This window comes from Onychostoma macrolepis, chromosome 13, assembly GCF_012432095.1.
Source record: "Onychostoma macrolepis isolate SWU-2019 chromosome 13, ASM1243209v1, whole genome shotgun sequence".
Taxonomy (NCBI): Eukaryota; Metazoa; Chordata; class Actinopteri; order Cypriniformes; family Cyprinidae; genus Onychostoma; species Onychostoma macrolepis.
In genome coordinates, this window is record NC_081167.1 from 17864249 (window position 1) to 17891536 (window position 27288).

At 36.8% G+C, this 27288-nt stretch overlaps 1 protein-coding gene across 25 annotated transcripts in view; it reads right to left on the reverse strand.

Moving 5' to 3' along the window:
- LOC131551972 (regulating synaptic membrane exocytosis protein 1-like) overlaps window positions 1-27288 on the reverse strand; it is an 81737-nt gene that overhangs the window by 50396 nt on the left and 4053 nt on the right. For 24 of the 25 annotated variants that reach the window (XM_058795240.1, XM_058795261.1, XM_058795256.1 and 21 more), the window contains one exon: window positions 3492-3708. In XM_058795240.1, the coding sequence (XP_058651223.1) occupies window positions 3492-3708 (217 nt within the window). Of the gene's footprint in view, window positions 1-3491; window positions 3709-5130; window positions 5202-27288 lie in introns of those variants that run through there. The other variant, XM_058795263.1, reaches the window with a different exon arrangement.

Sequence of the window (27288 nt, forward strand, 5' to 3'; positions counted from 1 at the left end):
GACAATCAGATATGAAAAAAAAAAAAAAAACATTTAGATGCATACTGGAATAATAAACACAAAAACAGCTCTAGACTGGCATTTGCAGCATCAAAAGGTGTCAAAACACAAATGGCATTTTCCAGTTGCAAAACAAACATGTCTTGGAATGTTTTACATTATATTGTGGATTTATTCACCTTTTCTTTGCTGTTATTTCAGGACAGATCACGGTAGTGTAAATTTGCAGGTATGTTGCCACCCACAGGGCAAACCTGAGAGGTGCAGGTTGCACTGATATGTACTCTAAGATTTCCCATGAATAATTCCCAGTGGAAATAAAGGTAGTGCATGGGTCACTGAAAACGAGAACATGGCATTCCGCTTAGTAGGTCCTACTGCTTCAGAGCCACCATAGAAAAAACAATCACAGCCACTAAAATGCTACTGTATAACTACATCTGCACACTGATAAACAAATGCCCACTAAAGGCAGGTGTAAACACTGTACCAGTTTTCATTCATTTACATAATTAAAAATCGTACAGAGTGAACACGAGGTTATTTTGATAGAATGTTCACAATATGGCTGAATGTCTCTTCCATTCTCTCTATATATAGAACCTTCATTAAATGGCAGTCAAACACCTATGACAGCCAGTTAATGAAGAATCCATACAGTGTGTCACACTGCAGGACACATCATATTAGACACTTATCCATTGGAGGCTGGCATACGTATCAACTGGCATGGAGGAAGAGGATTGGTTTACTTCAAATTTCTTGCAAATTAGGGATTTAAAAAAAACAATGTTACAGCCAACTGCCTTGTTTAGTTCAATTTACTGTATTTAATTCAGATTTTAATTGCAGTTTGCACTTTTTATTGTGCCTGGGAGTTAATAACATTTCTTTAAAAAAATATTTGTGACCCTGGACCACAAAAGCAGTCTTAAGTTGCTAGGGTATATTTGTAGCAATAGCCAAAAATACATTTTATGGGTCAAAATTATCGATTTTTCTTTTATGACAAAAATCATTAGGACATTAAGTAAAGATCATGTTCCATGAAGATATTTTGTAAATTTCTTACCGTAAAAACATTAAAACTTAATTTTTGATTAGTAATGTGCATTGCTAAGAACTTCATTTGGACAACTTTAAAGGCAATTTTCTCAGTATTTAGATTTTTTTTTGCACCCTCAGATTCCAGATTTTCAAATAGTTGCATCTCAGCCAAATATCTACAAATATCTGGACCCTAACAAACCATACATCAATGGAAAGCTTATTTATTCAGCTTTCAGATGATGTATAAATCACAATTTCGGAAAATTGACACTTATGACTTGTTTTGTGGTCCACGGTCACATTTTATGGCATTTATAAATAAATGTATGTGTGCATATAAATAAGTTTGAGGTTGGTAAGATTTTTTCATGTTTTTGAACGTATCTTATGCTCACCAAGGTTGTATTTACTTGAACAAAATAAAGGGATATCTGTAATATTATTAGAAATGAAAATAACTGTTTTCTATTTGAATATATTTTAAAATGTAATACATTACTGTGAAGACAAAGCTGAATTTTCGGCAGCCATTACTCCAGTCTTCAGTGTCACATGATCCATCAGAAATCATTCTTATATTCTGATTTGGTGCTCATGAAACATTTCTTATAATTATCAATGTTGAAAACAATTGTGCCGTTTAATATTTTGTGAAAACCATGATACATGTGTTTCTGCTAAAATATAAATGTAGTGGTACGAATTGTACAATGTGCACTGACTGGGTGAGGCATTTGTGATTTTTCATTGAACTTTTTCGAGTCTGTTCACTCTGAACCAACTCAGGCTACTCATAGCAATGGAGCTATTAAGTTTATTTCATTGCTTTTAGCTACTGTTTCCAGTCTACCAGATCGAGTAGGTGTAGCTCTCTATGTTTAACCTACAGGCATCTAGCGACTCCATTATCAAGACTGCCACTCTCATTAATAGCATACGCCAAAGGGCTCCGAGAAACAACATGCGCTCATTTCAGCGAAACTAACCTCAGGGCAGCACCCATCCACTACCAACAGAGACTTCACTTGCATTGCATCACATATGGGATTTCTCCAGCCAGCCTTCTAGACTCAACACTGGCCCTATCTGAGCTTTCTCACATTTAAACCAAAATTAAACCTCATGAAGTGCCAAACGTAAGTAAAAATCAGCTTTGGGAGTTACGTCGGGGGTTACATCTCAATACAAAAGCAACAATCAGATCTTAGTTGACATGAATTAAATCATAATCTCAGTGGAAAATGTACTTATTAAAATTATGAATGTAATGAAATTCAAATTCTGTAAGCAAGTTCAATAAGCAGATAAATATTTTAAGCCAATAACCAATAAATGATACATACAAATTCTATTTTGTCTAAATAAATGAAAAATAAAACACTAAAAAATATTTTAATGTTAATGAATTTAAAATACTAAAAACATTTTAGTGTTCCAACTAAATTTAGGCACAGCATCACAGCATTATTAATGCAAAATTAAAAATATGATTCATTTTGGGATAATTGGGCCATATTTTCTCAGTCTTCTCAATAGCAAAAAGTTGTCCAATTTACCTGAATTCACTCTAGATATTAATTTTGACATTTGCATGAACATGTACAATTAAATATCCAGTTTCGACAGCTACCAAAAAACTAAAAAATTTCTAATACTGATAACTAATACTGTGCCAATATATTGTTCATTCTTCATTAAATGTAAATGATTATATTATTAATATAATAAATAATATTTATTAGTCACTGTATGGCTAAAAATCATTCTTTTTTGATAAGCAAAATAATTACCTTTCTTATTAACTTATTCAAAAATGTAAATAAAAAATGCCTGATTGGATACATTGACTGCCAAAAACATTTCTCAATTCACTTGCCATTGACAGGCGTAGACAATAGTTACACTACAAATGGCCTGGCTTCATTGAGCAGCAATAAAAATGTGCATATTTACTTCAAATGTCCAAATGGATACATATGTAACTAAATCAGTGTGTTATTAATTACATTTACCCTTATCTCCACCTCACTGACCTCACTCCCTGCTCTACTGCCTCTGTCGGTGAGATAATGCTCTCCTGTTGACTCCCTACACTGCACTCATTATGACTGAACACTAATTAGCGCTCTGGACTCAGTGGAAGGAATAGAAAGAGAAGGTAAATATCACACTCCAGGAGGTGAGCCACCATTTCAGGTGCTTCTCTTTGTGTGGTACGGCTGCCCCTGTGGAGACTCAGCGCCAACTCGGGCATCCCAGCATGGGTGTGCGGCGACCCCCCAGTGACCAACAGCGTCATCTCCTCTGACTAATGCCCAATTAACCTTTCTCTCATCCACCCAGTGCTCTTCTCTCCCTGTCCTTTCTTAAATGCGTGCAGATGCAGGTGGAGGAAGCATGAAAAACAGTCTGGCCACTCATACTATGTAGGTGGTACTCACGTTATTGGAACGCAGAGAGACCCTTCCTCCGCACCGGGCACAGAACTTAGTCTGGCAGTAGGAGCACAGGTTTCCGCAGCCATCAGCAAACTTGGTCTTGTGGCAGATGCCACAGGTGGGGGCGTCATCCTTGTGTTGGCCCTGCTGCCTCTGTTGGGGGGGCTCTGGCCCAATCCGCCTCACCTGCTCCTTGTAGTTGGCAAACTGCTGGTGCAAACTGGGAGGGGAGAGGAGACAGAGAAAGAGAAAGGGGACATGAAAAACTTTAGGTTCAAATTCAATAGTCGCCTATGTAACATTTTTACCTAATAGCTTCCCAATCTTATGAGTAAATTTAACATAGTCCCTCAATTTTAACATGTTACCAGCAAATGTATCATTTTAGCCAAATAATCCCTCCATGTTAACATTTTACCCAAATGTAACATTTTAACCCAAAAATCCCTCAAATTAATTTTACATTTTTGTAACTTGTGTAACATTTTAACCCAATAATCCGTCAAAAGAATAATTTAAAATTTTTGTAACAGTTGTAACATTTTAACTAGGGTTGGGCCGATAGACGATGCCATCGTCCATCGCTGATGGCTGATAGACATCACGATGTTGAGCCGGCATCCTGATTCCACATCGCCCAACCCTAATTTTAACCCAATTTTGTAAAATTTGTAACATTTAACCTAATAATCCCTCAAATGAATAATTTTACATTTAACACAATAATCCCTCAAATAAATAATTTTACCTTTTTGTATTTTTTGTGATATTTTAACCAAATAATCCTTCAAATGAATAATTGTACAATTTTGTAACTTTTGTAACATTTTAACCCAATAATTCCTCAAATTAATAATTTTACATTTTTGTAACATTTTAACACAATAACATTTATATAATTTTACATAATCGCTCAATTTTAACAAGCATATTTAACATTTTTATCTATCATCTACTGACAAATTTGACATAAGAAATGTTGACTTGATGACCTGATACTCTAATTTGATTTTAATGCCCCATATTTATTCAGATCAGATTAATTATCAATGTTTTTTTTTCTAACAAACTGACCAATTTTCACAGTAAGTTCAATGGTTAACCTGTTACAGAACAGAACAGAACCAAACAATATAGCCCTGACTGACCGTGTGTGCATGACGGAATCTCAACTCCAACTACAAGGTATGTATTTACTTGGAAAATATGTTGCTAGTAGTAAGCACTTATTCTGAAGCTAATGCAGTAATTGAAGACAGTATCATGATATTTCAAAGTATAGAGATATAAAAAAATCTACAGTGAAACAACTCATGGAAACTCCACAACCAAATCTCAGTCTTTCTTTCAGTCTAATGTTCTTTCCACCACATAGATGAAGAATGCTTAAAGACTACATGAACGTCTTCCAAAAGAGCTCCAAACAAACCAGCGACTACTAAACAAAATCATGACATGCATACAACCCATATCCAGCATTTTCCCCTGTCCAAACAGCACTGAGGTCTCAAACATGAATCTATCCAAAGCTTTACTTACACTAAAGGGGTCTTCCTCACAGACTCCTCCGCCATGATGATATCATGTGACGTATATAAAAACAAGCAAGCTACATGTAGAATTAAAAGAATATGCTACCTACGGAATGTGATGAATGTGCGACCATCCATGCAGAACGTGCCCCAGAGAAAGACAACGAGATGATCTGAACACCTGCCCCAGTCCTAACCCCTGTCTCCCTCCCCCTGTGCACCCTTACTGCTCTCTCCCTCAACACCGTCACCAGTGAACATCCTGTGGGTCAAAGGTAAACGTAAAGGACAAGCTCAAACACAGGATGCAAGATTTTCCAAATAAAAAACTAAATCGGTTGCTTTTTCACAGCCAATGAGACTTAAGAGTTCAATACAATGCAATACAATACATTTATAATTACTTTTTTTTTTTTTTTTTTTACTTTTTTTGGTATTAAAAGAAAAAAAATATACAAATTACACAATATACAAAAAGTGCAAAAACAAAGAACTACATATCTAAAAATTTATATAATTAAATTACAAATATGTGGGAAATATTTATAAAAACATCAAATTTGTCACCATCATTTAGGGTTGTAATATTCACCATAACTGAGAATTACAGAAACTCAGATATATATTTAATATATATATATATATATATATATATATATATATATATATATATATATATATATATATAGATATACATATATTAGATATACATAAAAATTAAATATATGATTTTTCAGTTTTATATCCCAAAATTTCATGTGCAGAAATAAAGAGACTGAGAGACACAGCATAACAGTATTATTTAAGGCTAATATTTAATATATTTATGAATATAACTCAAATTGAAAAGACAAGGGAAAGTTGTGTTGTGTGAAATTGAGTGAAAGTATGTGGAATGAAGCAATGAAAAATTCTACGGAGTGTCTGGTGTCTGAGATAATTATTAAAACAGGGCCTTGGCACTCAATGACACCAGCCTCCATGCATGTTTAGTTCACACAATGATCAGCTACCAGTGACTTAAGCTCCACAGCCAGTCTGAAACAAGACAATGGCTTTACATGATGATGAAGTGGTAACATCACAAAAGCAAACCAAGGCCATATTATGACACTATTGATGATGACATATGTATGATTTCTTATCCAAATTTAAAAATAATATTCTTGGAGTAGCTGCTGACCTAGAGGTGTCTTGATGTCCAAGAAGACTCTGCCATCAGAATAATGCTTTAAGTTTTATGCACTGTATTATATAATCAATTACAAATTATAATGATTACAATATTAACATTTTAACTACAAGAAAAATTTTCTCAGTAGGCATGTAGCTTATGTAGGTAACAGAAACACTGGCTATATACAAAATAAACATGGGTTTATGAATGATACAGGATACTCACACCAATAAGAAAAAATGTGCTATTCACTGCACCTAAAATGTATAATTGCAGAAATAATATATACGTTGTATTGAACATTAATGGAGCAACAGATTTTGTATGAAAATAAATCATTCAAGTTGTTTAAATTGTTTAAAAATCTTATAAATGTATGAGGTAGCAAGGGGGGCCTTTTACCCCACACACGGGGTAAAAGGCACACGGTATTGATACAAATACTTCAGCTAAAATAATGTTTTTTAATAAATAATGTCTAAGTTAATACTTGTTCAAAACAATCACTTTAGCAAAGTTTGTACTATTTTCTGCTTATTTTGAAAAATAAAATAATTTTTTGTTCAATAAAGATACTGTCATTAAAATATGTTCATATAAAAATATGTTTTAAAATACAGAAACAAAATCATTTTAATAAGTAAAGATTCTGAAAGTATTGAAGGAGCTCCAATAATAATTGAATATACATTTACAGTAGTAACAACAAATTATATTTTATGATATGATTAACATCATGTTTTTAAATATGATGGTTTCATTCTAAACATGGTGATTATCTCTAATATGGACACCCAACATAATATATGATATTGACCATCTGAATCCAACCATGTCATGTCAACAAATGGAAAAGTCAGCGATCTATTAATTATCATGTTAATTACTGTGCACCTTTAGCCCCAACAGCAGGGGCACTTTTTACCCCAAATACCATACTTTTACATATTCTGTCATTATTTAAAAACTGTTGCTTTAATTATCTTAAACAAAACTGAAAATCATAAAGAAGACCTTTGTCTCAAAATATATGCATTAATTTTAGTGATTCTCATTTGCTACTTAAATCTACAACATTTTAAAAAACATAAAATATTAGATCAAGTAAGCACAGAATCAACTTTGCGCTGCTGTGTTGCGATTGTGTCAAAGATCAGATAAATATATAGGTGCATCTTGAAAAGCGAATGTTTTGGAAAGTGCTAAGCCAGTTTTTGTGTGGTTTTCTAGTGGTTTAGATGAAAATAATATCAAATGCGCCTTTTACCCCGGGGCGCCTTTATCCCCGTTGTACCCTATACATTTTATTAGGCCACAGATACATTTGTAGAGGTTTGTTTCAGGCATTGTTGTATATACACTGAAGTAGTCACCACTGACAACTAGGTAGGCTAATCTTTCAGTTTCTGAATTCCTTACATCGTAACACATATACACACACAGGAAAACAGGTAGAATTAAGCATGCACTCTTCTCATCTCAATATTAAGATGTAACATTCACCTTTCAAACTTTCAGAACACAATGACCTTTAGTTACTTAGCTCCGATGAACAACGGAGTACAAAGTCAAGGCTGAGATGAAATTGAGCAGCACTAGACTACAAAAACCTTTCAACACTTTATGAAAAACATGAGAAACAGAGACAAACATTGAGCTTGGCACTGTAAAAGAACATATGAAAGTGCTTTGTACTCTGAGCCGGAAATGATATTCAGGAAAGCAGCCCAGGCTTGCCATAATTGAGACAGCACATAAAACAAAGACCCATAAGTGAAGCACAAGGTTATACGAAAGTGAACCACAGCTTTACTTTACTAGCACAAACCCCTCTTCCCCATCACAAATCATTTGCTTCTCTCTCGTTCTCTCTCTCTCCCTCTCATCCAGGAATAGAAGTAAACCTTTTGTGAAATGCAAATCAGGCACAGAGTCTGCAAGAAACGGCGAGCAATTCACACAGGACTCCGGCATTAGCATAGAACTTGGTGTAATTAAGGTATGAGGAAGCTTTAATTAATGTGGTAAAGTGTGGGGACACGGAGGAGAGCCGGCGAGGAGATGCTTGAGGTGGGGTGCGTTTTTACTCCGTTCTCCCCTGCTTCATGACAGCTGGTCTCAGTGGCTGCTGATGTCGTCGGGCAAGCACATGGAAACGTCCGTGATTAAACAGCTGTCAGCGGTCGCTCGTGCTAACGCACACCATGACAGGAGCCACAACTGTAACTCATTGGCTGTGCACAGCGTTCCTGCGGAGGCTTTGGTCGGGCCTACACGCTGGCCCATTTATCATGTCCGCTAGGCCCCACGGCTCCCTACATGGGCATAAATCCACCCTATCTGTGCCAGGATGTTGTATGAAAGGACAGACGAGGGACAGAGATGTAGTGAAAGTACTGCTGAGGTTGAGTCAGTGTAAATTCAACATCATTCACAGCGAATGCCGGGACAAACGTGCGTTTATGAGGGAACAGAGCACGTTGGCAGCTCACAGGCACTAGCAGCTCCATTCATCCTCTAACACAAGAGGACAAATCTGAACACCACTCACAGGACATTTACACTGTGCTCAATAGGAAAAACAGCTTGAAATAAAAATGCCAGTTATACAATATATGTCAATAAAGAAGTGGGTATTTTATATACTGTGGTGGCCAAAATTATTAGAACACCAGTATTTTCACCATGCAACTAAAAAATGGTTTTAAGTCAGTTATTTTTATCTTTTGCTGTAGTGTGTCAGTAGGAAATAACAGTTTACATTTCCAAACATTCATTTTGCCATTAATTGTAATAATCCAGTAAGATTTTTGTTTGTACAGTGCTCCACACAGAGATCCGATCTAATCATCATCCAGTCTGTCTGGAATAACATGAAGAAACAGAACAAACTGAGACAGACTAAATCCAGAAGAACTCTGGCAACGTCTCCAACTATTATTAAATTATTTATTTAAATTATTTTTTATTATTAAAATAACTGTTTTCTATATTAAAATATGAAGAAAAAAAATATATAGAATTGTAAAGATTTTTTTTTGAAAAGCTGAAATTTTAGCAGCCGTTATTGAAAACAGTTGTCCTACTTAATATTTTTGTGGAAACTGTATTAACTTTAATAAGAAATCTTCAGTGAAATTATAAATCTTTACTTTAATGTGGCCTTGCTGAAAAAAGTGAATTTATTTTTTATAGATTTTTTTTTTTTTTTTTACAATAATACAATGTGAAATATATATATATATATATATATATATATATATACACACACACTGTATGAACACAAAAAAAACCCCACAAAATATATATTAAGAATAGAGAATAAATAAAATATTTTACTATATAAAAATGTTTATAAAAGCTATTTTAAAAATCTATATTACATTACATTACTGTTTGTCTATCAATAAACAGTGCAAAATAGCAACATGTAGGAGCACATGCACTTCTCTTGTATAGTGTGCTTCTAATATTTTGAGAACATGGATAGTTACACTGTGGACAAACATCCACTATTATCTATAACCCCAAAGTAGAAAAACAGTATTCTTCCTCTTAACATTTTCTTGAATAACAAACAGGGCAGCACTTTATACTGCCAGGCAAACTCACATACCTTAAGTACCTATGAGAAAGAAATAGTCTCATTACTCTTGATAAAAATGAGCTAAATTTAGCCTCTTAAATGAACGCAGCACTTTCACTCTATTGGTTCCATGAATTTAAAGGCCTCTTACGATATGGCAGCTGCTCATGTTTTGCATTAAACAGCTGTTTAACTGCATTTTTTAAAAGGCTTTCGCTTATAAATCTAGCAAAGGGTGACTTCCACTTCTCACAAGGGGACCAAAGTCACTGAGGCCAAACTGGAATGATTTATCCCATCACCTGGAGATCAATGTTTGAAAGTGAGCGGAAATCCATCAAAGTACACCATGTGAAAGCACCAGGAACATAGCGATAAAATCACTCCCATCCAATTTAGAAATTAAGCCCCCCTTCCAGATAGTAGCAGCTTCATGCATGATTGATTTCTGTAGACAGACAACTTCAAATAAATGGGGTTCAAATGAACTGAATTATTTGAGATTTTGATTTTGTTGTGCTTATTACCACACGGAAAAACAATGCTTCTGTTGGGCCCAGTGAGGGTTTAAATAGGGAAAAATCCATTGAGAGAGTAGAATAAAACAAATGTTAGTACATTTCTTAAATGTCAATAATTTATAAGAAGGTTTTGTCATGTTTAGAGATGCACTAATACTGAAATTCTAGGTGATACAATAATGCAGTAGCCTAGTCATTCTTTATATTATGGCTGATAATTGATAAATGCCCAGTATAAAAATTCTATAACATTTTGTTAGGCACCAAAACTTTATATTTTGTACAATATGAGATATTGATATTCATTTAAAGAATTGCTGATTACTTTTAACAGCACTATTAAATTATTAGTGTTTTTAAAGACTGACTTTAAATAAGCATTCCACAATGACAAAGGTAATCTAAATGTAAAAGAAAAAAAAGGGAAATACGCATGTACAATTAATCCAATATACAGTATATCAACAGATAACAATAAATTTAAAAATTATCTGAAAACCAAACTGCTATTTATATCATGTGCATCCCAAGTCAAGGAACATTTGCCAGTGAGGGACAGTAAACAAAAGACTAAAAAAAAAAACACATTCACCTTATTTATTGCCTTGTTGGTAATAGAATGTACACATTTTCAACAACGTTTCTAACAAAATGTATAATTTTGTATAAAGAATAAGCTTTTTTTAAGCTAAAAGTCATCATTTCTACAAATTACTTTATAGCACTGACTTCCTCCTCACAGTTTGCTCCCACTCTGTCTCATACTGCTTAAATATCCGGTTTTGACAATTATCCAGACAACGCCGTGGATGCTCAAGGTCCGGCTTCAATGTGTCTGTTGGCTCTGGCTCTTCAGGACTGGCTCTAGTACAGTTTGCCATTATTTCTACTCAGTCAGGCACTGAGGCTGAGGATGGGGGTTGCCATCCTCTGAGTGGCACCATATGGTACCATGAGCAGTGCCATGGCTGAGTCCTGCCTCCACCGGAACTTCCCCACTGTGGAGAGTGTTGACAGCGCTGCCCCCTGCTAACCCCACAGACCAGCCATGTGGCAAGGCTACGGTGCCGTTTCCCTCCCACATTCCCCTTTTCAGCGCTTTCAACAGCATCGTGTCTCCTCCTTTTTCCTTTCACACACTTGCAACGGTGCTTTCTAAAAATGACCTGATTTAAGTAACTTAAGTGCTCAAGCTAAACACACACACAAGCATATGTATACGAGTAAGACCTCTCCTGTTCTCACACTCGGCTTTGAGTACTTGACTGTGCTGTTCTTGAAACCTTTTACATCTCACTCTTTCATGTTTAGATTTATGTATCAGGTTTCATTGTTTTCTCTTAAAGACAAAATTATGCAGTCAATTCGACTATGGGGTTGATTTTAATAAAACAAATAGCATTTTTTCTTAGCGTCATATAAAGGTCACATTACAACTGTCTTGAAAACTACTTTAAATGCTTTTGCTACTCTTCAAATATATTTTATGTATAGATTTTATTATTTTATTATATTGATTTTATAATTTTTCATCCTAGACCTAGACTTTCAATCTTAAAAACTGAAAATCTATCACAAAATCTTTGAGACACAGAAGTGTCAGTGAACACCATGCATGAGATAAAATGTGAGTGATATATTTAATTTCCAAGCAAGCTGTAATTTAATTTTGCCACTTTATTAAAAATGTTAAAATGTAATTTCCACCACAGAACACTATTAAATACCATAAATAATTTTTTTTAAATTACACTGCAGTTGAAATGTGTCATTTTTGAAAATGTTCTTATCGTAATGAACTATTCTCCTGTCATGCATATTCTGTATCAGACATTAATAGTGGGAAAATTAAATGCATTAATTTTCTGTATTACGTTTTATGGGTGTTTTGAGTTACACATTGCATTGTGTGTATTAGAGTTAAAGGAAATGTCTGTAAATGTAACAGAAATTGCACTGGTATTTTTCTGCCAAGACATTATCCATTTTTCCTCAGATTTTTTCTTGAAAAGTGTAAAAAGTATAGTCCTCCCAAATATAATGAGAAACATGAATATATATACTACAAGGAAAAAAGTTGTCAGCAATTCACTATATATATATATATGTGTGTGTGTGTGTGTGTGTGTATGTGTGTGTGTGTGTGTGTGTGTGTCATATATTATTATACAAGGCTCACTAATGAAAGTAAAAGCATATAAAAAAATTTTAATCAGAGACTATGAAAATCTACTAAAGCCATCATACGTAACACACAGAAAAAGACACCTCATTTATACGAAAGCAAGTAACCAGCTCCAGAGCATTATGAAATATCAGCGCTCTCAATCACATGCCCAGTGGAGATACTAGATGGCACAGAACACAGAGAAGGTCACATGACAAAAATGATGAGCACACAGAGGAGTGTTGTGCACATCACATGACCAGCCGCTGCCTCCCATAGGACAGGTAGAGAGAAGCAAGTGTACAGCGGTGTCCTCATTATGCCAAACTGGAGATGCAGCAGAGAGTCGGGGGAGAGATGTTACGTCCTCTCTGTGCTCTTAAGGCTACAGTAACACTAACGTCCGGTAAGCCAGCCATAGCTATACAGTAGTATTCTTTCCTTCACCTTCTTGTCTTTTGTCCATTTATTATTGCACTTCCTTTTTTTTTTCATAAGGAAGTTTCCAATCCCCTTCACAGATTCCCTAATGGGGTTCCTTTCTAGCCCTTTGTAACTAAGAGCTTTTTGCTGTCAAGAGCCTCTACTGTGAGCGAGTGGAAATCCACAGCTGTTACATGAATACAGAACTGTGATATTTAAAGGGATAGTTCACATTGAAAATTCTGCCATTACTTACTCACCCTCATGTCATTCCACACTCATAAGAATTCCATTCTTGCACTAAAAGGAGACATTTTGAAGGCAGTGCTGATCACTTTTTTAAAAAAAATGCAATTACAATGAATAGGAACAAGAGCAGTTTTCAATTTTAAAAAAGACACAAGCTACATAAAAAAATGGACCCTGGTCCGTGAGGTCAGTTTTACACTAGTTATTAATTGATGTTGTATTTAGGTTTTTTGCCATATCTACAGAGGGGACATTTTCGGTTCACTGAGTTTTGCCATGCGCAATACAGTCTGGTAGCCTAGGCCTATATGCTTAATATAATAATTTAATAATGTAATAATTTCTATAATAATTAATATAATAATTTCTTAATTCAAAATGAAATATTAATAAATTCATCACCCAGGTTGCTATGGTCATGCAGGTTTGTTTACTCGTGGCCACATGTCGTTCCCTCAGCATAGGATCTCGAGGCCACGACTTCACATTGCGTGGCCACAATATAAGGATTTTTTTTTTTTTTTACATTTTAAAAGCTTCATGCCCAAATTTTGCAAGTTTATGGAACAAAAAATTTAATTTAAAAACAAAATAAAAAAAGAGATAAGTTTGGAGTGACATGAGGGCATTAAATGACAACAAAAACTTCACTTTGGATGGACTTCCTAAACAGCTCACAGTTCAGAATACATGACATACAACTGGATTGTTTTGACATTTAACTCATAAAATATATATAAAATACTAAATACCAAAAATAAAGTAAAAAACATGAATATTGTTTTTTTCTTACGTATAAATGCTTTTATAAAATGTTTTTACAAAAAACTTTTTCAAGACACTCCGTTTCCAAAATCAACAGTGTAACTGGCCTGATCAGCAGGCCTTTTCATCCACAGTTGAGCCGAGTGGAGGAGCTGTACAGTGCCACCAGGACAATAACATTTCCCAGAACCCCCTGGTGACGGCAGCAACTCTGTGCCGATTAGACAGCATCCCTTTAATAGTGAATGGAGTGGAGCTTCAAATTCACAAGCAAGAGGCATAGAGCGAGAAAGTGAACTGAAAGAAATAAAGATATGGTAATATTTTTTACCAGGGGTTACAGTAAATGCAGTAATGACCGTGAACTTGAGAGCTTGTACTCGACAAAGACAGAAAATAATAAGTGGGAATGGGAGACAGAAATAAATGTGTGAGCTTAGTAGGGTTTACTGAGGCATTTACTCAAGTGGCCACTCTCTTCTGTCAATAATACAACTCATTACTTTTTCCCCTTAAACAGCCTCCGTGACACTCGCATTAGCTTTGACCGGCTAGTGTTTCAGTTAACAAACCTCATGAAAACACTTAATAAACCTGTCGGCCTTTAAAGCCCCCCGGCAAAATAGAGACCTATCGTTAATTAGGGTGGTACATGAGAAGATGATGATGTCTATTTTTACCCTGCTGCGAATTACCCATTTACAAACAGATTAGAGTGGGTGGGAGGAGGAAGGGAGGTGTGAGATGGAGGGATGTGGGGGGAGAGAAGTGGGAAGAAAGAAACAGATGGAGAATATGTGCAGTAGCTGTTGCAGTGGAGTGGTGGATGCTTGGATCTCCTGATAAAGGTGTCCATATGGCCTAGCTGTGCATCTACACAGGACCAACACAGCCCAGTGGAGGCTCAGCATTAAACACACACCAGGCTATAGCATGATGCTAAACACACACATATACATGTAAACACAAGCTGTGCAAACACACACAAAAGCACATGAAGCACCAGTTGGCATTATACAAATCAGGCAGCAGCCAGTTTGAGCGGAACCCATGCCAGCAAACACACACACACACACACACACACAATATAAGTACAGCCACTGCATTTACACTGGACCATATCGGAGCAATTCCATATGAGCAAAACCAACAGTTCAATAAACAAGAAGTTTATACTGAATAACTTACGTTCAAGATACAATATGACAATTAGGTTGTGTATTTTATTTCTCTGACGAACATAGTTGCAAATAAATCCACAGCAGAATTAAGGATTATTCGTCTCTGAGCAACACAACATTGGCTTTACTGAATGGATCTGTGAACGAATTGGTTGAGTGAATGATTCAATGACTCACTTATAAGAACACCACTTGATTCGTGTCTGAATGAATTCATATTTGTAATATTTGTATAAATCAATTACATTTTTTTTAAATGAATTGGTTGACTGAATTGATTCAAATGACCCATTTACTTGACAGTCACGTCACCACCTAGTGGCGTAACAATGTAACCTGCAAAAAGATTCACTTGTTGTCCTCATCACTAATGTGCATACTAAGGGTGTATTCACACCTGTCTTGTTTGGTTAGATTGAAACGAACTCAAGTTCGTTTCCCCTCTTGGTGTGGATCTTTTGGGCAGGTGTGAATACAGCAATCGCACTCGGGTGCGCACCAAACAACCGCACCAAGACCCAGATGAAGAGGTGGTCTCGGTCCGCTTCCAAACGAACTCTGGTACGGTCCGTTTAAGGTGTGAATATGAACCGGCCTCATTAGCCTATGCAGCCCAATTAGCCTATTAACATTAGCTGCCAAACAAAAAAGATTAATACATTTCAGCGCTTCTAAAAGTTTTATGTAGAAAGTATTTATAAAATGAAAGAAAATTGGTTTGCAAAGAGCCCACTTTTTCTTATGAGCAATATATATGGTATTTTCATAATAAAATAATTGCATAATTTATTTATTTTATTTTTCATTCTGAAAATAATAGCACATCAAATACACAAATGTCTATCACACATCCCAGCTTTCTGTTAATAGGTTTGTAAATCCTTCTAAAATCTATATGAGAGGCTTCTCAAAGCAGTGCCATATGGAGCTCAGCCAATCAAATTAGTAAACTGGCCAAGGGATCAAGAAAATAATTTAAGGGGGTCATGAACTGAGAAACCTAATTTCCTTTGATCTTTTGACATATAAGAGGTCATTGTACTATAAAAACCTGTAAGTTTCAGAACTCAAAACTTTCTTGTTAGTCTAAAAACAGCTTATATTGAAGCCAGTCTGCCAAAACACCTTGTGGAATGTATGACTCTATGATGTAATAGTGTGACTAAACACCGCCTCCGCTTCTACATCGCTGCCTGTTTAGCCCCACCCACCGATTCACACACGTAGTGTAAATAACAAAAGAGGAGAAAGCAGGATTACGCAGAAATCAAATGATAACGATTGCTCCAAACACAACGGGACGCTGTGCAGTGCCAATTTGTGGAAAAACAGTCTTTGCATTGCCTTCCTTCTGATCCCAACATTAGAAAAGAATGAATGAACTTTATTTTTAATGAAGATCCAGACCACAATTCGACACGGGATTTTCAGAAAGATTGAAACTAAAAGACGATGCTTTGCCAAATATATCGGATCCCACAGTAATGTTGCAACACTGTCACACAAAAGTGTGAGTAACAATTTTTATTACGTGCTCACAATTGCTTTGGGGGTTTGTGTTTGGTCAGGGTTGGAACTGAACTCTGCAGGAAGGTAGATCTCCAGGACCAGGGTTGGGCACCCCTGTTGTAGATTAATAGTGCGGGCCCTGTGTGGGTCTAGTGAGGGCTTCCTGGGGGCTAAGTGAGGGCTGCCCGAGCAGGGCCAGCAATAAGGGGCCAACGTTTTGCCAATGAGCAAATTCTCAGGGGCCCTGCCTTGGCAGCCCGCTGGGGGCCCTTAGGCTAGCCCTAAGTGGGCCCATAAAGGGCCACCGTAGGCCTGTTTGCAGGGGCATTAGCATTATTGCTAATTTGGGTTCAATGTAGCTAGTGAACTGTGCATTCACTGGTCTGTAAACTCCATTCAGCACTTTGAAAAGATGCATTTATCATCTCACCTTATCTGTGTTGTTCTTTATTGTTTTGTTGTTCTTTCGTGCTATATTATATGCATCAATCAAGGCACATTGTGTCATTTGCTACCATGCTACCATTTTTCTGCTCTGTCAGGTGTTGCAGTTGCTTAATTGCTTTGCTAACTTCATACCTGGTCAGTCCTTTTAACCAAATGTCTACATAGGTTTTGTTAATAAGCTCGGTGGTGATTTCAAAATATGTTGTAAGCCTGAGGCTACAATTTCCGTTATACAGACTCCAAAAAACATAAGAGTGTTCGAGACTGACAGAAAACACACCAGAAAACCTAAGGGTGCGTCTTCATAGCTTGTGAGTGCTCCCTGGGTGCATGACACCATGGTTACAGCCCATAAGAACAACGGGCTTCCCAGAGCTTCCACTCTGAGTCAGGTTGTCACCCAAGCCATCCCATGAGTCCAAGCTTTAACCCTGTGGAGCAGGAAGAGGACATTACGGAGAGAGCGAGTCTGTGAGCAGGAAAGAGGAGCCTCCAGGCCTCGCTAATGACATTTTCTCCTTTCTGCGGAGAGACACATGAAGGAAGAGATTGGAGGGACGTCACTGCTGCTCCACTCTGACACTCAAATATGCCTCAAGACACACTAATAAGCGGCTAAAGTTCAAGTGGAGCAATAGTTGGGCCCTTGTGTGTGTTAGAGGTACAGATCAGGCTGTTAAGGCCTTGAGAACTCATGTAGACATACAAACCTTTACTTGATACCTAACCATTAAATTTTATATGATTAACATTGCGTTAGGGATTTGAATAAACCTTAAAGTTCTGTGTATATCTTGCACATTTGTGCCACAGACATTAAATTGTGCATCTTCTGATGAGAAATGTACTATTTGTGATTTCTGAATAATCTGATTTAAAGGGGTCATCGGATGCCCATTTTCCACAAGTTGGTATGATTCTTTAGGGTCTTAATGAAAAGTCTATAACATCTCTGGTTAAAATTTCTCAATGGTAGTGTAAAAAACACCTTTTTGCCATATCAAAATCAGCTCTTTTTTTATCAAGCCATTCTAGTCCATGTTACTTTAAATGCTAATGAGCTCTGCTGACCCCGCCCCTCTCTTCCGTGGGGTGACGAGCAGTACTGTTTACCTTAGCCACAAAACTGGCTAACTAGCACGTTATTAGGAAGGGCGATTTGCAAAGATTCATAAAAACTCTTATACTCACTTCTTCTGTTGATGAAGCTGGATCACGAATGATTCACGCGAACATAGACGCATTTAGGCAGATCGGGGATTTGCGCATTCACTCCAAAAAGAAAATAACGTTAATCCTCTGCTTATTCAGATTATTAAATTCAAAAGTGCTTTCCATATTTGGATCAAGGCTACATTTCTGTAATGTCGCGTGTCAAGTCACGCTTCCGTGCGCGTCTTACAGACTGCAATTTACAATCGCAACTTCATTGTGCTGTTACTCCTTTCGAGCAAAATTGGTCAGCTCCCGACAGCAGGGCTTGCAAAATCGCTGGCCCAACGTCCCGGGGCTATTGCGTTTTCCAGTCGGGCTACCAAAATGTATCACGCCCTGCCCGACGGCCTAACTTAAATACAGGGCTCCCGCGGGTCCTTAACTCTTAATTTAGTTGTATAAAATTTAAGGCCATAAAAAGTTTTAAATAAGTTAAATGGAAAAAAGAAAAGTCTCAATGATAATTTCAAGAGGTCTTACAGTTGTGGACGGAAAGATGAGAACCGCAATACAGCTGAATTAAACTTCAAAAGGCAATGATGTCATTGAATAAATATGAGCACTACACATTTCAAAGTCAAAACACGGCGCAGTTGTCTTTGAGAATGTGTCTCTGAAGGGAACGTCTGTCCTCAGAAACGCGTCCTTGGCATTTTCATTTCATCTTGCCTATAAAATGCCTGATAAAGCGGTGTATATGAGCGCGGTGCTGCTTTGTGTCCAGCCGTTACCGGAGAAGCTGCTATATTTGCTCCCAAAGCGCCACCTCGTGGCAGAGAGAGTGAATTAGCATTTCCAGTGTGCATCTTATGTTCAGATCAATGCGAATATGACCCATGTTTTTATGCAGCAAACACAGAATTGTAAGTGTGAAAGAAGTTAATGTGCCTTCTAAAAATATAAACAATTCAGACAGTAATATTTATGTTTTAAATTAATATAATAATATGTTTGACTTGTCCCTTTTCATACAAATGGTTTAAAAGCTGAAATGCCATTTTCTAAGTGTGTGTGTGTGAACTTGTATCTAAACTGTAAATCATGTCATTTTATGGCTTAAAATGTTACCATAGACATTGTCCAACCCCACTCATACAGTGTTCATTTTACTTGTGCAGCTCTTAAAAAGGTTAATAAATTAACTTAAATTGATTTTTAAAAATTCTGCCGATACACTGTAAATAGTGAAATAAAATTATTTCATTGATATTTCTTAATATTTGTGTACTGAAAATGTTTTTTTATTGACATTCAGACTTATCTGATTTTCTATATTTAAAAAAAATGGCCTTTTTTATTTAGGTTAGTTAAATTAAATTCAGGCTACCAAAATCTGAGGGGTACCTGCCCGAAGGGCTACCAGGGATTTTGACATTTTGCTAGCCCTGGACAGCATCAGGTGTTTTATCAATGGTGAGTATAATTATTTATTTATTTATTTCAATAAATGTAATCATTTAGATACCATAATATTTAGGCTATAAATAATATTATGAATCTGGTTTGTTTGTATTGATGACATAATATGTAAATGACATGTGTACGGTCTAAGGTAACACGGCCTTGTCAAACTCTCATGGGAGCGGCCTGCGCAGAACTATGTCATTCTGACAGCAATCTCAGAACGGCTTGATTTGAGAAAGGGGATTTTAACATAGGGATTTAAAAAAAAAAAAACACTGGGTGGATTTTTATCATTATAGGATGGATGTGTACACACACTTCCAAAACACATTTATATTCAAACAACTTGTAAAGTGAATTTTTGCATACGATGATGAAAATTTTTTCTTTACGGTGAATACAAAGGGCAAAAAACCCTAAAGAAACCCTGAACCTGAATTAAAGGAAAGAACCAAGCCATATACTGTATACACTGCCATTCAAAAGTACGAGGTCAGTAAGATTTTTTAAATGTTTTTCAAAGTCTTTTATGTTCATCAAGGCTGCATCTATCTGAGAAAAAAAAAAAACAACAGTAAAAAAGTAACATTGTGAAATATTACAATTTAAAGTAACTATTTTGTTATGTATTCATATACAGGTGCATCTCACTAAATTAGAATGTCATGGAAAAGTTCATTTATTTTAATAATTCAACTCAAATTGTGAAACTCGTGTATTAAATAAATTCAGTGCACACAGACTGAAGTAGTTTAAGTCTTTGGTTCTTTTAATTGTGATCATTTTGGCTCACATTTAACAAAAACCCACCAATTCACTATCTCAACAAATTAGAATACTTCATAAGACCAATAAAAAAAAAACATTTTTAGTGAATTGTTGGCCTTCTGGAAAGTATGTTCATTTACTATACATGTACTCAATACTTGGTAGGGGCTCCTTTTGCTTTAATTACTGCCTCAATTCGGCGTGGCATGGAGGTGATCAGTTTGTGGCACTGCTGAGGTGGTATGGAAGCCCAGGTTTCTTTGACAGTGGCCTTCAGCTCATCTGCATTTTTTTGGTCTCTTGTTTCTCATTTTCCTCTTGACAATACCCCAGATTCTCTATGGGGTTCAGGTCTGGGGAGTTTGCTGGCCAGTCAAGCACACCAACACCATGGTCATTTAACCAACTTTTGGTGCTTTTGGCAGTGTGGGCAGGTGCCAAATCCTGCTGGAAAATGAAATCAGCATCTTTAAAAAGCTGGTCAGCAGAAGGAAGCATGAAGTGCTCCAGAATTTCTTGGTAAACAGGTGCAGTGACTTTGGTTTTCAAAAAACACAATGGACCAACACCAGCAGATGACATTGCACCCCAAATCATCACAGACTGTGGAAACTTAACACTGGACTTCAAGCAACTTGGGCTATGAGCTTCTCCACCCTTCCTCCAGACTCTAGGACCTTGGTTTCAAATGAAATACAAAACTTGCTCTCATCTGAAAAGAGGACTTTGGACCACTGGGCAACAGTCCAGTTCTTCTCCTTAGCCCAGGTAAGACGCCTCTGACGTTGTCTGTGGTTCAGGAGTGGCTTAACAAAAGGAATACGACAACTGTAGTCGAATTCCTTGACACGTCTGTGTGTGGTGGCTCTTGATGCCTTGACCCCAGCCTCAGTCCATTCCTTGTGAAGTTCACCCAAATTCTTGAATCGATTTTGCTTGACAATCCTCATAAGGCTGCGGTTCTCTCGGTTGGTTGTGCATCTTTTTCTTCCACACTTTTTCCTTCCACTCAACTTTCTGTTAACATGCTTGGATACAGCACTCTGTGAACAGCCAGCTTCTTTAGCAATGAATGTTTGTGGCTTACCCTCCTTGTGAAGGGTGTCAATGATTGTCTTCTGGACAACTGTCAGATCAGCAGTCTTCCCCATGATTGTGTAGCCTAGTGAACCAAACTGAGAGACCATTTTGAAGGCTCAGGAAACCTTTGCAGGTGTTTTGAGTTGATTAGCTGATTGGCATGTCACCATATTCTAATTTGTTGAGATAGTGAATTGGTGGGTTTTTGTTAAATGTGAGCCAAAATCATCACAATTAAAAGAACCAAAGACTTAAACTACTTCAGTCTGTGTGCACTGAATTTATTTTACACACGAGTTTCACAATTTGAGTTGAATTACTGAAATAAATGAACTTTTCCACGACATTCTAATTTATTGAGATGCACCTGTATATTGTATTTAATATAATGTAAAATATAATTTATTCCTGTGATGGCAAATCTGAATTATCAGCAGTTATTACTCCAGTCTTCAGTGTCACACAATTCTCAGAAATCATTCTAATATGCTGATTTGGTGTTCAAGAAACATTTCTTATTAATATATTTGTGGAAACTGTGCCTTAATATTTCTGTGGAAACAGTGATACAATTATTTTTAGGATTCCTTGATGAACAGAAGTTCAAAAGAAGCACATTTATTTAAAAAGGAAATCTTATGTAACATTAAAAATGCCTTTACTCTTGCTTTTGATTAATTTAATACATCCTTGATAAACAAAAATATCAATTTCTTTAAAAAATCATAATTACCTGAAACTTTTGAACGTTTGTGCACATTTAAATGTATTTATTTCTATGCAAAGCAACTTACATTTAATACAGTACAGAACAATTAATTACTTTTTTTATTCATTGCCTTCTTGCCACTATGTACTGATCAGGATGGATCAGTAAAAAACTTCTGTCAACTTAAGCATGGATGCAAACTGCTAATATCTAATTGCCACATCTTTCTGTTCACCACTCATTCTCTCCTCCAACCCTATAGCCCTATTTTCCTATTATCCTTGGATCATCATATAATGTACACTATGTCTTACTAAACATTTTATCTCTTGCATAATAACCATGACAATTCCTTTCCAAGTCCTATTTTATACGTTTAGAGGATAGACCAATCCGAAAATAATCAATTTGAGCATAAAGGTGTAAAGAGCAATTCTGGTTTCTGAAAGATGTAAAGTGACACAAACAGTGAAGCATCTCAGTACTGTCTAAATATCAACATTCCCATCATATACACAAGACCAGAAGTAACTCTTGTATAATATGCAAATAACCCTGCGTGAAAGTGACTGACTGGGCAGTAGCGCATGAATGATGTGTGAAACCTACAACAGACACTCTTCAATAGCATAGACTCTCAGACGGACTGTAAATCTCTGACAGAATCCACTCTCAGATGGAGCAGTCCCATGTGGGCTGGTGAAAATAAGCAAAGAAAGAAAAAAGAGGGAAAAACATCCATATGCCCATCCGCACACACGGCAGGGATGTCATTAAAACAAAACACATCTAAAAATAGACAACCCACTCTCTTCATCGAAGACATCATGGTCCTTGTAAAACCCTCCGGAATCCACACGACCCGCGGCACAAAAATGGCCGTGGATCTGATCGCCTCACACACGCAGTCGGCTGAACACATCAATGACGTTACTTTCAAATCAGGCCATGTATTATCTGCTCGTGCTGTTTTTACACAAATGCATGGATGCATAAATGCACACACACATACACGACTTCTCTCTGGGCGATTCAAAAAATCATTGGTGCAAAAGGAACACAGAGCCACAGCTTTTTGGTCAGCTCAGGAGTAATACTGATGATGCTTGAGGAAAGTGACACTCTGCTGAGGAAAAAAGAGGAGAACAGTGCCTACAGAACAGCCCGAAATGCACATTCCTCCACGGGAGTGCTGTGTAACTGAAGCTCCAGGTGTTGGTGCCACACTTCACTGACTGACTGTCTGACTGACTGACTAACTGAAGACTCTGCTAATTAAAAAAAAAAACATACGAACGACAGAAGAAGCAGATGCAGTAAAAAGACGTCTCAAAGCTGACAGTTCACCACAGTTGTGGAGCTTAGTGTCTGCTTTTGTTTGCAAATTGTCTACACTTTTTACATGACTCATTCTTCAGAAACAAACTTCTGAGGTAGTGGAGATAAGTGCACTGCCTACATAAGAAACATCCTAACAATAAAACAAGTGATATTACTTCATATTAAGAGGATGTATAATTGTCATACTGGCTGATAAAATGGGTGAAAACTCCAAAGGAGTTTTTCCAAAGACTATTTATCAATCACACTATCACAGAGACTAGATTAGACTAGATTTCCTCAGTAAACAACCACTTAGAAACCAACCTGTCGACCACCTAGAAACCACATATCAACGTGCTAAAAACGAATCAGAACACTTCAGCAACTGCATAGCAACATTCTGACAACCACTACGTTGTACACAAATACAGAGCACACACAAATATGTTTGGTACTGAATTAAATATAGGCTAATTACGCAAAAGTTAATTCCAGTCCTCGCATTTGATTGGCTGACTGACTGGCAATTCAAGATTAATGATATACATTTCAACAGGGGATGTTTCATTGTCACTTCAGTAGGGCTGGGCGATATATCGAACACGATATTCATGCACATCTCGTCAGTAAAGCCGGTTCCGTGATTAGCGCTAAATCTCCATCACCTGTTTTCAAATAGAGCGCCATTTAATACACAGAGCCATAGTTCATTGACAAGCTACGCAATATCGCGTTCATTATCGCAGATGAATCGCCTTCGATAATGAACACGATATTGCGTAGCTTGTCAGTGAACTACGGCTCTGTGTATTAAATGGTGCTCTATTTGAAAACAGGTGATGGAGATTTAGCGCTTATCACGGAACCGGCTTTACTGACGAGATGCGCATGAATATCGTGTTCGATATATCGCCCAGCCCTACACTTCAGATAATCCTATGGTGACGATTTTTCTATGGCGACTCTTTTTGCAGGTTACATTGTTACACCAGTAGGTGGCGACAAATGACTTTATTAATGAGTCACTGGAACTGTCAGTTGAACTGCCGTTCAAAACCCTGATTCATTCAGGAACGAAATAAGTGACTTATCGTTATGAGTGAGTAAGTGAATCCTTCACTCAACCCATACGCTTTAAACACTCTTCATTCAGAAATGAAACATCATAACCATCAATGTTGTGCAAGTTACTGCAACATGCAAGTTACTCAAAATTTTAAGCACATCTTTACCTTAAAATGCAATCTAAATAGGCAGCTCAATTGTTTCTGGAACAACATTATGGACTGACATTTCTAGAGACATTTGCATCAACTTCCAAAAGCTCTCACATGTCCTGCCCTAGACTCACCTTTACATTATATCCAAAACTGAGGAGCATCTGAAGATCTTAAAACTGAAAATACAATTCATCTGAGAATAGACAATGTTAGAAACCAAATTACTAAGAAACGAGTGGAGGTGTCGAGCAAAGAAAATATCCTGTCATGCCTACACATGCTACACACTGGCATTCTCCATGGGACAAATTCTCACAGGAGGGGTGGCTGTAACAATCACGGCACATTTTTCATCTGTAAATATCAGCCAGCCAGCAAGCGAAGCTTCAATTCATCTCTCTAGTCATTTAATCATTCCTCCTTTCAATTTAAACATATTAGTGACAATATTAAATCATTTCCTAAAAACAAGACATATGCACTAAACAGTTGTTTTGGTGATTATACAAACAAAAAGTCATTTTATTTGATGTTTGTTGATTTTTAAATGTAAAACTTGAAGCAATTTATGTGTTGGTACTTTTTGTACATCTCCAGCACATTTTAACAATACCGTGATAATACTGATAAACCGGGATAATTTTGGCCACTATATCGTGATAAGAAATTTTCATACCGTTACATCCCTAATCCAGTATGTCAGGAGAGATGTTGTTGTCAAATAACCTAAGCTGCAGAAAAGTGCCCCCTGACCCTGCTTTGGGAAAGTTCTACTACCCTGTGTTTGTGTGTAAACGGCTCACAACATACTCCCCAGCATTACGGCGACAGATGCCAGCTGTAATTCCCCTTACTTTTATGTGTTTCTATGTTAAAGGTCTTACTTCCCTTGCAGACCCATTATCCACCAAAACATTTGTGCTCTAAACAGCCTGGGTCGCTGACACCACGGCGCAAGGATGGGTGTATTATTACAGTGCATGGTGAGGGGTCCCTGTCGGCTTGACTGCATATTTTTGTGAGTTGGTGAGGAAATGAGCATGTGTGTGTGTGTGTGTGTCCTAGCACAGTTAACCAACTGGAGGAACAGATGGACTCCCCACTCTCCTTGTTGTGAAGAAACACAGCCTTCACACATACACACACACACACCTCTCAAAGCAGCATTTAACTCAAAACAGGATATGCTGACATGTTTATGTGGGCCTATTCTTACATTTAATTATAATACTCAAACAACATTTGTTTCAGAACGCTCATTATCTAGTAAGCATTTTTTTATTAAACATGAAGAAAAGTAAAGTTTTACCTGCTAACTAACTATCCAGGTACTGAAGACTGATATATAATTACATATTTGGAAATATGACACATTTTATTTCATCAGCAATATTCTTTTTATGTTTTTGGAAGCAAATATATTTTATATATATATTTAAAAAATATATATATATTTCTCATCTTGGGATTCCTTTACAAAAAAATTTTTAAAATAATAATAATAATTTATTAGGTTTTCAGTATTATCTGGAAATTATGCTACTGCAATTTAACTTATCAATTAAAAAGTACATTTTTATAGAGATAATGTTACCTTGGAGGTATATTTAAATCAGCAGAATTTGCAACACACAGAAAATGAAAATGACACATAAAATGAAATATTCAAGTTTGGATTACTGAAAGTTAACTCTCTTGCTAACAGGCTAGCATTATGCCAATGCGGTTCAGAGTTAAACTGCATCATTCAGCTTAAGCAGCTCAGTTTGAGTAGGTCATATAAAACGTACAGCAATCAAACCCACAGCCACTCCAGCATCTGTATGCAGAGGCCTGCGAAAGACACACTCGGTAATGCAGTCAGGCCACTGACTGAACAAGTGAGAGAGTAATTGAGTGGGAGCCGGAGAATTAGGAGCATGCCTTTAGCACATGCCAACCCGTGAGCTCAAGCTCGTCCTTCTGAAGCCTGCTGGTGGGTGAGAGCAAATGGATTCGGAAGGCTTGTTCTCCAGTGGGTGCTAATGTATGGACTAGGGCGCTATTAAAAGCCACTACTGTGTGATATGGCTGTGCATTTAATTATTTATCTATTCATGTATTCCTCCTCTTTTTAAAGGCTTTTTGTCAGTCCTTGTGTCTTAGCCAGAAGCACAGGCTAGAAGAGGAGTGGGGGCTCAAAAGAATAAGATTACAATAAGAGCAACTCTCTGTTTGATCTTCAGCAGAATAGACCTGCCTCAAATACACCCCATCTACTAAATCCCTTGCTCAACAACAACATTTCTAGGCCAGAAGTCTCTGGTAGGTGTAACTGATCAAGTACATTCTGCATATGCTTATGGTGCAATGGTAATAATGATAATGGTTCGAGCCAATAGAGTGCTGCAAGGATGATGAATTTTTGTAGGCCAAAACCTTGGAAATGAGTAAGCATTTTAGCACTTTCAGTTCCATCGTCCAGAAGTCAGTAGTTTTTGAATGTGTTTAAATTCTTTATAAGGTCTATGGTTAACTCAAGCTC